Here is a 12,040-nt window from a genome sequence, read left to right as displayed (position 1 = left end):
CTATGAGGAGAGAAGGGAAAAGAAAACATGATGTGACAGACTATGCTATGTTACTTAAAGTTAGTGACACTGTGATGATAACCATGTACAGGAACCTTAGTAAAAGCCAAAAGCATAATAAGCTTTCCTTTCAATCAGCTAGTAAAAAAGAATAATCTATTATCTATTTTTTCCATCATTTTTCTTTTATATAGTTTCATCAGACAGCATATGGCCTTAGATGATTCACATAATTTTAAAGTAAAAAGGCCACTCTTGTTTTCAGTCTTTGACTGCCTTCTCTTAAAAGATACATTCCTGTTCAGTGTTCAAGTAAAAAAGGCATTGTCTTACTTTTATTATAAGGCATCATGCTGTGTGTTTAACTAAGCTGTACAAAGCAAAAACGATGTATGTTGTTAGCCAATGTATGCTACTGCATATATGCTGCAAAACCCCTACTATAAACATGATATTAATTTCCATGTAAAGAATAAAATAATTCCAATACAGTTGATTCAATTAAATCTTTAGTAGTTTATTGATTTTTTTTTTTTTTTTACTGGGCCTCATAATTAAAGAATACAAGCCTGGTAGTTCAAATTAATTTAGTAGCAGAATCAATATTTGATATTAAATGTTCTAAAAAATAATTTGATTGCTTTTTGCAAAGGTAAGGGCACTCAGACCAAAGAAGCAAACAATTTTCATTCTACATACTGTATGGCTCAGCTAAATATTCTATGCATAAAAGAAAAATAATACAAGACCTGATCATTTTTACAAACAAGTCTCCAGCCTCTGAGTACTTTTTTATTCTTCATTGCCTCAGAAAAGTATGAAAAAGGTAGCTGTTTCTTCAGTTCTTAAACTACTTGGCAGAAAACTGTTTTTTTTTTATTTAATACAGATTAAGAGAAGGAAGAGAATAGATATCTGTGTTTTATATTCACTGAATTCAACAGTATGATCAATATAACAACTATTTAGACCAATATTTACTGAAGCTGGAGATGGTTCCTTCAGCTTAGGAATGGGGGTTCTTGCCCATGTATAAACGCATGGTAATACCACAGTATGTAATATCCCCTTCCTCCTTACTCTCACTAATTGTAAAGGTAAACTTGAGAATAGGAATAGATAAAGCAAGGGTTATGACCAGGGCTGTATTTCTCTCTGTTCACAAAGTCTGTCGAAAGGATTACAGCAGCTAAAGTTGTGTCAGTTGTCTCAAATGATTATTTTCTGGATATTTGCTGCCCTTGTAAAAGGCAGGGCTTCATGACTCATGGGGTTACAGGAAGATGGCCTTTAATATATTTTTAGCATTGCTTATTGTTGTGGAAGAAATTTGAAAATTTTAAATTAATATAACAATAAAAGTGGAATGAAAGGAAACAAAATGCATTAAAATACTCAGGAGGAAATTCAAACCTATTCAAAATCCAATTTTTGAGATGTTAATTTTTGAATGTATGTTTAGTGAAACCTTGTTAAAGCACAATGAGGGATTCCTTGTGCATAACATGAAAGCTCTGCAATTATGCCCAGACCAAAGCAGAGCTAGTAGTTGGCTTCAGATTGATGGGTGAAACTGAAATTTTCTGTGCCAGGAACAGCCAGAGAAGATAGTAAGAAAGCAAAGGATATGGTGAGGAAAATACTGTTAATATACTTCAGAAAAAAAGAACCAAGAGACCGAGCACCTCCAATTCCGATCTTCTGAACTATGGACAAAACAAACAAATCTGCTATTTGCTTCTTACTGTACTCAGGAAAATAATGAGATGCACTTCCATAAATTAAAAACAAAAGGGGTTAATTCAGTGTCAGTTTCTATTCCTTGTGAAAGTGTACACAAACCTGAAGAAAGACTCACTAAATAATTAGATCACAGTAGAAATGAATCACAGATAATATAAGGAAAATAAACATGTTAATGACTGAAAGTTTTCTGTGATCAAAGATTCATATTTCATGCAAGAAGACATAATTAGAGAAGATATTTTTCTTAAATCTTTTAATATGAGAACCACCATTCTCAACGGCCATTGAAGATTACAAAACCTACTAATTGGTAGTATGCTAAATATAATATTCATTCAAATAATTGATATTTACAGTTTAAAATGTTGACTTAATCACTGGATTAAAAAAACTGTATACAATCTAAGAATGCATTTACAGGATATCTTTCAATTCAAATAAAAAAATCTAAGGAAAAAGGCATTCCTAGTAAATATTGAACTTTTTAAAACAAACAGCCAAAAAAATAAAAAGAGAAAGATCACAGTCTGAAAAAGCAGCATCCTTCCAGACATGATGCCATGAGATATTGCCTCATACAACCTTAGTAAAATATGCTATATGACCATACTTCAGTCCTGTATGTAAACTCCTGGCTTAGCTTATTATCAAATTCTGCTACCAAACACACTAGAAAATATAACTAAAAGTTCATTCATGTTCTCTTACTTTCTGCTTTGTATTTCTGTAATATTTTAATAAAAGATTAGTATATGTTGAATTTTTATCACTGGGGCTTGGTAGCAGGGGGCTGACAGGGGTGGATACTGTAAGAAGCTGCCAGAAGCTTCCCCCACTGTCTTACAGAGACAACGTGAGCTGGTTCCAAGGCAGCCAAGGCAGAGCCCATCAGTGACAGGGCTGGCACCTCCAGGATAATGTTATTTAAAAAGGGTGAAAAACCCCACTGCAAAAGCAGCCAGAGAGAAGAGGGAGAATATAGAGAGAAACAGCCCTGCAGACACCAAGGCCAGGGCAGAAGGATGGGCAGGAGGTGCTCTGTGTGCTGGAGCAGAGATTCCCCTGCTGCACCCCAGGGTGCAGACCCTGTGAGCCAGGCTGTGCCCCTGCGGCCTGGGAGTCCATGGTGGAACAGCAGATATCCACTGGCAGAACGTGGAAGACCTCATGGAACAGATGGATACCTAGAGAAGGTGATGCTCCTGGCAGGACCTGTGGCCCCATGGAGATAGGAGCCCCTGTTGGAGAAGGCTTACTGGCAGGACTTGTCATCCCATGGGAGAATCCATGCTGGAGCAGTCTGTCCCTAAAGGCATATGCCCCATGGAAGTGAGCCACACATGGAAGGCAGCAGGGGCAGTCTGTGAGAAGTCCTTCCTCCCAGAGGAGGTGGAGTCCTTCCTCCCTAGAGTGGCAGAAACACATTAATTAATTGATTACAGCCCCCATTTCTGGTCCCCCTGCATTGCTGGGGAAAGGAGAGGTAAAGAAAATAAGGGATGAAGTTGAGCCCAGGCAGAAGAGGAGAGAGGGGGGATGGCGTTTTAAAGGTTGGGTTAATTTCTTATTACCATATTCTGATTTCATTGGTATTAAATTTTAATAGTATCTCCAAGTCAAGTCCATGATGGTAATCAGAGAGTGACCTATCCGTGTCCTTATCTCAACCTACAAGACTTAGCTTTTATTGTCTCTCTCCTATTCTGATGAGGAGAGGAATAATAGAGTGGCTTTGGTGGGCACATGGCATCCAGGCACAGCCAGCTCTCCACATAGTGAAATTTAGATTATTTTATAAAAAGGAATATTCAGAAGTGGTCCATCAAAGTCTTTAATTTTAATTACTTTCAACATTTTACCATAGTATTTACCAGTGATATTTTCCAAAAAGAGATGTGGGCACAGCTGTGACTAAATGCTTCATCACAAATGATTTTGGATCCATCATACTTTTTTTTTATAGATAAAAAGATTAACTCAGTGCATCAAAACAGGAATAAACAGTTTGTTGCTGCAATACTGATGTGCACACTGACACAATATTCACTGCCTATATCACTGGCCCTACTTATGAGTCATCAAAAAATTCTCTATTGCATATTAAACACTTCAGCCACACTGTGCTTTGTCTCACCTAATATTTGGTGCCTCTGAATAATGTATGTGAACATCAGTAAACACAAAACCCAGGGACTCTTGTATAAATTGAACTAGTTTTTGCTACAATCAAAATTAGTTTTTTTATGGGTTATATTCAATTCCAAGTATACCTTTATTCACAGTTATTTTTAGCTGTATTTAGGGTAGAATAAATCCTATTTTCCACATAAAATTGTTGTAATTACTGGTGAAAAGACCGTACATTTGTAACAGATGGGATACACATTTTATATACTTTACCTTCTTTGCCAAAAATGCACTCTGCTGATGCATTTAACATGCACTTTCACCTTTTAATTATACAACTATAAGTTAAAAACATAAGTATTCAAATGTAGGGTGTATTTTAGTATTCACAGAACAGATGCAAAGATGAGTTGCTATGGAGAAATAATGAAGAAAGTCTTACGATGATACTAAGCAAAACAAAATATCTCAGTGTAATTACTATATAACATTTTATCAGTGGGTCCATTAAGAACACTTATGTTCAGTCCATAGGACTGACCATTTGCTATTATTAGACCAATTTCATAGGTTGTATTCAAGTAATTTGATTGTTTCAGCAAAAAATTTGATAGATGTTTAAAGAAAAATAACAATAAACAGGTATGAGAGTTGTTGTTTTTCCTCATAGTAATCAACTCTTCAATAATCTATCACTTGACTAAATATACTTTCTCATTCTTCCCTACATACTTCTTAAGAAATTTGAAAGAAAGGACAGAATGATCAGCTAGTGATTCATGAAAATAGGTAAGAAGGCAAAAATTTCAGTGTAAAAGACATCCCAAATTTCCCCACCACCTGGTGGAGCTCGATGTGCCTTTCAAAGCCACAGCACAGAGACCAGGCTTTTAGTCCATATGGTGACTTATGAATTCTGATTACAAATGCTGTGTTTCACTAAAGAGACGATTATTAACAGAGGAGCTACTGAGTACACTGAACAGGCTGAATAGATGTGCTGGATGTGAAAACAAACCACTTTTAACCAGTAGACAAAGGGAAGGCAGTAAACATGGGTGTTTGGGATTTTAGAAAAGCTTTTAATACTATCTCTCACAGGACTTTTATGAATAAAATGTCCAGCATGCAGCTAGACATGCACACAACGTGATGGGTGAACAACTTGCTGAAGGGTCAGCTTCAAAGACTTATAGTAAATGAGGTAACACCTCTCTGGTGGCCAGTCAATAGAACTAAAAATTTCTAAATTCTAGCTGATTAGCCTGCTTGATCTCAACACATGACATCTTTAAATATTAACTGAAAAAAGAGAATATTGATAATACATGGCATAAAATTTGAATTGTGCAGTGCTTGTGAGTAATTTTTCCACCTTTTTTGGCAGAAGAATCTGCATAACTTAAATTCCATAACAGCATTCTGATTGTCCATTTGATGACACTCACATTTGACAGTAGATTGCAGTATCCCATTGGAAAATTTAAGTGCCCACACACTTTGCTTGCCTTCTTATGTAGGCACCCTGAGGATAAACAATTAATTAATAGAGAGGATATTCAAAGGAAGTGCTTTTAAAGTGCTTCTTTCTATTGTAATTCTTTATAGATTATCAATTTGAACATTTTTTGTACATCATAGAGTTGCACAGTAACCTTCCTTCCTCTTCTTCCCTGTCAGCAGCAAGTAGCACAGCTTTCAAGAGGTAAAATGTTTAAATTGTTCCTAAAAGATAAATAAATCAAAATAAAATAAAGCATCCTTTTAGGTAGACCTTTTGGGGATATATTTTCTGGCTGCCCTGCTTTATCACCTAGGGGAAAACCTAGTTTCTAAAGCTAGTGATGGACTGCTCACCATGAGAATTTTTAAAGTATAAAAAAAAAGAAAAAAAAGAGTACACTGAAGTAGATAGATGATCTCAAACCTCTCTGCGATTAACTGGATACAGAAGAAAATGAAATAGCAACCTGTGAACACTATTTTTTCAAAGTGATTTATGTTATATTAAACAGCAGGAAAATCCTTTCTAGAAAAATCCTTTGGAGAAAGAACATGTACTTCTATTAGTGTTTGGTACACCCCTGCAGCACATAAATATCCAAGGTGGTAAATACAGGACTAGGATTACAGTTTATGAAATTATGCCATAAAATAACTATGTTCTTTAATGCCCAATATGTAGTTGTTTTTATTTCTTTTTAAAATAAATAAATAAACATTGCAGAATCTATTATCTCACCAGATTAAGACCCTGTACTTTTAAGATACTCACAATAATACCTTCTCAGGTGCAATCAATCAGATGCTGTATTTGATAATATTCATATTTCCCCTGTCATCAGTCTTAACTGTGTGTAAGCGAGTGCTACAGTGGCATCTTCTGGCATACAGAAGAATTAATAGCCTTCTTGCTGTGAAAGAACACTGCTATTTAAAAAGGTAAGTTAAGAAACAAGACTTAAGAACTGAAATAAAAAGCACCTGTTGTTCTTCAATTATTCTGTTTAGAGCAATTGAAATAGTAATGAATGGTGAGAAATTAAAATCCACTTCATTGCTAAGTGGCCTTTTGGACACAAGAGTTTGTGTGTGAGTCGACTGCTTCTAAGGCTATTAGTATCCTACATAATGACTAATAATTATCTCAGTTCACATAAAATAACAAATGGTAATTAATTAGAAAAAGGAAGGAGCAATAAAAAAGGAAAAAAAAAAGGCTCTAACTAGGTAGCTCTAACTAGACGAGAAATAATGATTGTTCTCTTTTTGAATCCATATCTAAACACTTTATTTTAAATTTTATTACTTACATTTCTTAGAAATTGCTACACAGTAAAATAAGTTAATGTTTATGGATTTGGGGATGATGAGAGTTGTTAATGAACTGAATATTACATTTGAAATTTTACTAGAAAACTACTTTATAACTTCATAAAAATGTTACTGAGATCACAGCTTTGAATCACAAGCTCTTTAATTATATATTATATTTTCCTTTTCTAGGATATATTCTGTGTCATTAGGCATCCCATGTCTTGCTAAGTGCATTCAAATAAGTGAATCTTGAGAAGCAGAAGCAGTAACTTCCTCAGTCTACTCGTAATAGCCTGAAAGGTCACACAGGTTCTGAACACAGGTCGTCAGAAGTTAAATTTTTTCTACTATCTATTGAATTTTTCCTTTTTTTGTGGTAGTTGTTAAAACCAGTATCAGGTTATCAATCACAGGGCCATTTTTCACAATGGAAAGCTACAGGGATTTTTGTAGTTAGTGACTGACTCAAAGGATCTAATCTTGAATCTGTCATAATACTTGGTACAGGAGCACAAACAACTGAAGTCCTGAGTGTACATAAGCAGATCTACAAGAAAACACTTGGTAACTTAGTGCAGAGAGAGCTGTAGGAAAAGGAACAGATTTTGCCCTTGACAGGCCAAACCACTGCGTGTGTGTGCAGCTGTGAACTCAGAGCTGAGTCCGCAGGATTGGCCAGAGAGCTCAAGGCTCCTGATGATGTACCTGATACAATATGAGTGATTAACCTCAGCCTTTCCCCTTGCCCTACTTCCAAAAGTGATTCCCTCTTGATAAATACAGGACTCCCCTGTGTTATCTGACACACCAGTGCCCAGTGTGCAGTGGCAGTGGGTTTGTGTGTTCTGGTGCTGGCAGTGGGGACTGTAGGGGTGGCATCTGTGAGGAGAGACTGGGATGCCTCATGCATGCATGATGCAGGCATTTTCAGTGAGATTCAGCAGATCCATCCAGGACACAGCTTAGCCCCACCAGTCAGGACTATGGTGCCCCAGGGAAAATGTATTTTTAAGAGGGCAAAATTCTTCTTATCACTGAGAAGGAGGAGGTGAGTGTGGTGGAAGTGAGAGAAACTGAGAGAAACAACCTTCTGAACACCAAGGTGAGAAAGGGAGAGGGAAGAGCAGCCTGAGGAGGACTTTGTGTTGGAGCAGGTGGATGTGCCCTGGAGTAAGCTGTAGCTTTTGGAGAAGACCCATGCGGGCACAGGGAAGAAAATATGAGGAGAAAAGGCAGCAGAAAGGAACTGTTATGAACTGGCTGCAATCTATTCCTTTTCCTTGTCACCCCTGCAACACTCAGTGTCAGAAGGAGGCAAAGGAGCTAGGAATTAAGCAGTAACATGGACTGAAATAAAGTGGGTGATGGGGTCAAGCTGTTTGGTTTTTGCCATCTGACTCTATTTTAATTGGCAAGAAATAAACTTTCTTCAAGTTGAGTCTTTTCATTTTTGGGATGTTAATTGGTGAGTGATCTTTATGATTTTATCTTGACACAAGAAAGATTTTGTCTTATCACACTATTTTTTTGTTATTTTTGTTGAGGACAGGGAGTCAGAGAACAGCTGAATGGCTATCTGGCAATCAACCAAATCAACCCTGCACGTCTATATTAATATGTAGCAGAAGCACGTTCAGTTTGCCTCAAGGTTTTGGTCTATATTAAACAGCATCATTTGTGCTCCAACTATAGTGGCTAGAAGAGATACAGCTCCAGAGGATGGGCAAGGTGGGCAGCGGAGACACCTTCTCAGCTAAATTAATTTGCAAACAATAGTCCGTACTCTTAGTTTGCCTGTATTTGAGGTGTGTCTGGGTGTCTTATGTGTCTAAGTCTTGGAACTACTAGAGATAAGCAAATTGTAACCTGGAAACAAACCTATTCAAGTTCTTTATTATGATTCAGTTCATTTAAATATATGAGTAAGCATTTTCAGTTATTGAAAAAAAAATCCCTGATGTGCACTTTTAATTAGCAAACCCTTAACAAACAAATGTTTTAATAAATCTCAAGATCTTCTGAAAGTCATAATATATGATCAATATTTTTGCCTATAACTAGTTTTTGCTGAACAATTCTATCAGTAAATAATGAATATTTCCTTCCTTTTTTTTTTTTTTTTTTTTTTTTTTTTTGCTAATGACTGTGTTTATGTATGTAAGGCAACAAAACAATATGTAGTAAATTATTATTTTGCAGCTATTTAGCTCATATCTAGCTGCTTCCTTTTAGAACAACTCCCACATTCTGGTTTTGCTCCCTGACATTTCAGAAATAGTTTTTTTTAACAGCTAGCTGTCTCCACTCTAGCAACTGACATATTTTCCAAATGTCACTGTTACAATCCATAAGATTCTCTTAAGAATATTATACTTTCTACATCACTATCGGCTTTGCAAGTGCCATAAACTGTGTTTCTCACATCCCAAAGCTGATCACAGGATCTACTTTTTGGCCTCAGAGATGCAGACTTACATTAATGAGCATTTCTATTTTAGACTGTGAACACTGGGGAAAAAAAAAAAAAAAAAACTGTGGAAGAGACATGGTAAAGGTAGTGTACAAGCACATTTCTGCATTTCTCTCTTACATCCTTTTCTATTCAGACTTGCTCTCGTTCAGATGTCTCAGTTAAACATTTTCTCAAAAAAATCCTCTCTTTGGTAGTTTCTTATTCTCAGACATTTTATTTCATCCTATCCCTGTTCTCAAGTCTACATTTTTGCTTCTCCAGGCAAGGTCTCAGAGATATTTTGGCCCTTAATTAAAATTACATTGATTGGCCTAAGTCCATAATCCTTAGGGCATTAGTGATAATAAAATAAAAGCAAGAGTTTCATGTCCTTTCTAGAAATCTGACCTATCTTTCCATATGGTCTCTCTATGCTTATATCAAGCCAAATCATATGTATTAAAAACATAGCAGCTACTCAGGAGGCCCTAAATTCAGTTTTTGCTGTAAAAGCATTTAACTGGGGATGACTGCATGCAGCATGAACTTGAGAAAGGAATTCAGATGTGAGAAAAGATCCAGAGATATAATGGGCTTAACATAAAAAATGCTAATGACTACATGATTCCACAAAGGATGCTTTAATGAAGTCTGTGTTTATTGAGCTGTGGTGTAACCCTCTCTTTCTGCAACTGGGTACATCACAATGAAGCAGGAGATTTTCCCTTCCTTAAGCACATCTACTGGCCTTGAAAAGTGTCTGCTTAATGGGGCTCTAAATAGGGAAAATAACTAAAGTTAAGCATGTCTAACCTCACTGCTACTGGCCAGTATCTGGGAAAGTTGTTCTTGTTAGCCAAACTTTGAAAACCCAACAACTGGAATTTATGTCCAGTTTAATTTATCTACATGTAGGTATCTAGAGTATAAAGTTTAATCAACCTGAGCTAGCTTCTGCTATAGACACTGGGAACAGAGTTCATACACTCAAAATAAACCAGTGACAACACACAGAAACACACTCCTGAAATGATCTGCTAAAATCCAGTGTGTCTAAGCAACAGTCACACCCTTCCAATTAGGAATCTGCTATAGCTTTTTGCCTTGCAAAATCTTTTCCACACAGCCTTGCAAAAACCTTTTCCATACATTTAATTCAGGAAACTTAAAATCAGTACTAGTGCCTATTATCAGACTACTTGTAGAAATGAGACATCACATTCCTAAACCAGATTGGAATTATACCTCACTACTTGCTGCCTTCCAGATACATTATTTTACAGAATACAAGTTATAACTGAGTATTTTGAATAGTTTCACTTTTTTTAGGGATAAGTGTGTGTATGTGTGTATATATATATATATTCACACAAGTTTTGCAGATTTTAGGATCTAGATCTTTCTTGGGCTTGTGTCTCCCTTACATATTGTTTCTTGGGGGAAAAAAAAGATAGTGCTAAGTTTCTGTAACAAACAAGAATTAATTGATTCTCTTTTATTTAAAAGTTAGCAAATGGTTTGAGCATGAATTACTGAGAAGCAGATTAGTCAAGGCATTGGAGTTGTAACCATTAATAGTGGAAGACACAAATATGAAACTAACCTAATTTAAGTGTCTGCACAGGTTGCAAAGGGAGCTCTCAGGAGATCACACACACTTTGATTTTCTAAAAGAATATAATAAAAGACTGGAGATGCATGACAGGCCAAAGAGCTACCTTTGGCTACAAATCAACTTTGAGTAAATCAAAGTGCGACATTTATCATGGTTACAGTCTGTTTAAGAAATAGAAAGATAATAGTGTGATATGATTCACAACTTTGAAAAAGGACAGATTCTTTCATAAGTACATTTAAAAAGTGTTTTGCAATTCCTTTTTGATTCAGTGAAATAATTCCTTATTCATATAATAGCTGTGAAAGTTTTTAGTTGATGTAGTTTTACATTTATTTTTGTGTTCAAAATCTTAAAGGAGAAACAGGTCAAAAAGATACCAAGACAGTTTAATAACAAAACACATCATGGGATTTACAGATATTCCCAATTCTTTTTTCACCAGTAGCCATTTTCTGCATCACAGATGATGGAGAATAGGATTTCTTCTCCCAGCAAACTAGGGCTTTGAGACAACATGAATTCTGTTTCACAGGTCTTATTAGCTGTATTTGTAAGTATCCCCTCTATTTTTTATTGCAAGAAGTCATTAGTGACAATAAGACTGTGGAGTACATTGAAAAATATTTAACCCTTATCTAAAAATAAAAATCAGTATTAAATCAGAGCTAGAGTGAATGCAAAAGAACCTAACTTTGGGAAGGCACTTTCTAACTAACTTTAGATATCTCTACTTAAGCTACTGAAGCTTGTCCTTTTACAGTCAGTTGAGAGAAATAAGGATTGTAGAGAACAATTGTCATCTTAACAGACATGCCTAAAGTAGATCTAATGAACAGTGCCCTCATGTGCTTACTCATTTTCAGTGATACATTTTTATGTCTTTAGAGTGACTATAAAAGAAGTCTGAATTTTTTAGCTCATGTAGAAAAATCTTGTCTCTGTGTATATCGTTATTAAAGTAGAATTGCATCCTAAGGAAAAAAAGAAATACACAGTAAGTTAAAGCTGTCCTCCAATATTCATATTTAGATTTTGGATGGTAACACGTAGCATTTTTACTGTAAACTTGAAGTAGTTAATCTGGCCATTTAAAGGAATTGTTACTAGAATAAGATAATAGTTTCAAACTACATAGACGTTAAATTATATTTTTCTCTCAGAGAAATAAAACCAGTTAATTTCTACAAAAAGAAAAAAAAAGGAAGCTAATTTTGAAACTTTTGGTCAGTAGAGTAGAAGTAAACTGGAAAAGTAAAAAGAATCATCCAAATTGGATAATA

The 12,040-nt window shown here is 35.6% G+C and overlaps 1 protein-coding gene across 7 annotated transcripts in view; it reads right to left on the bottom strand.

Moving 5' to 3' along the window:
* Window positions 1–12,040, bottom strand: part of GPC5 (glypican 5) — a 578,936-nt gene that overhangs the window by 255,776 nt on the left and 311,120 nt on the right. Inside the window, exon 8 of one of the 7 annotated variants that reach the window (XM_072931212.1) lies at window positions 277–3,151. The exons of the other annotated variants lie outside the window; for them this stretch is intronic. Coding sequence (XP_072787313.1) covers window positions 3,015–3,151 — 137 coding nt within the window. The 3' untranslated portion in view covers window positions 277–3,014. Of the gene's footprint in view, window positions 1–276; window positions 3,152–12,040 lie in introns of those variants that run through there. 7 annotated transcript variants of the gene reach the window in all.

This window comes from Taeniopygia guttata, chromosome 1 (assembly GCF_048771995.1).
Source record: "Taeniopygia guttata chromosome 1, bTaeGut7.mat, whole genome shotgun sequence".
In the NCBI taxonomy this organism is placed as follows: Eukaryota; Metazoa; Chordata; class Aves; order Passeriformes; family Estrildidae; genus Taeniopygia; species Taeniopygia guttata.
Note: the sequence above shows the minus strand (reverse complement) of the source record. Positions and strands in the feature narration are given on the sequence as shown.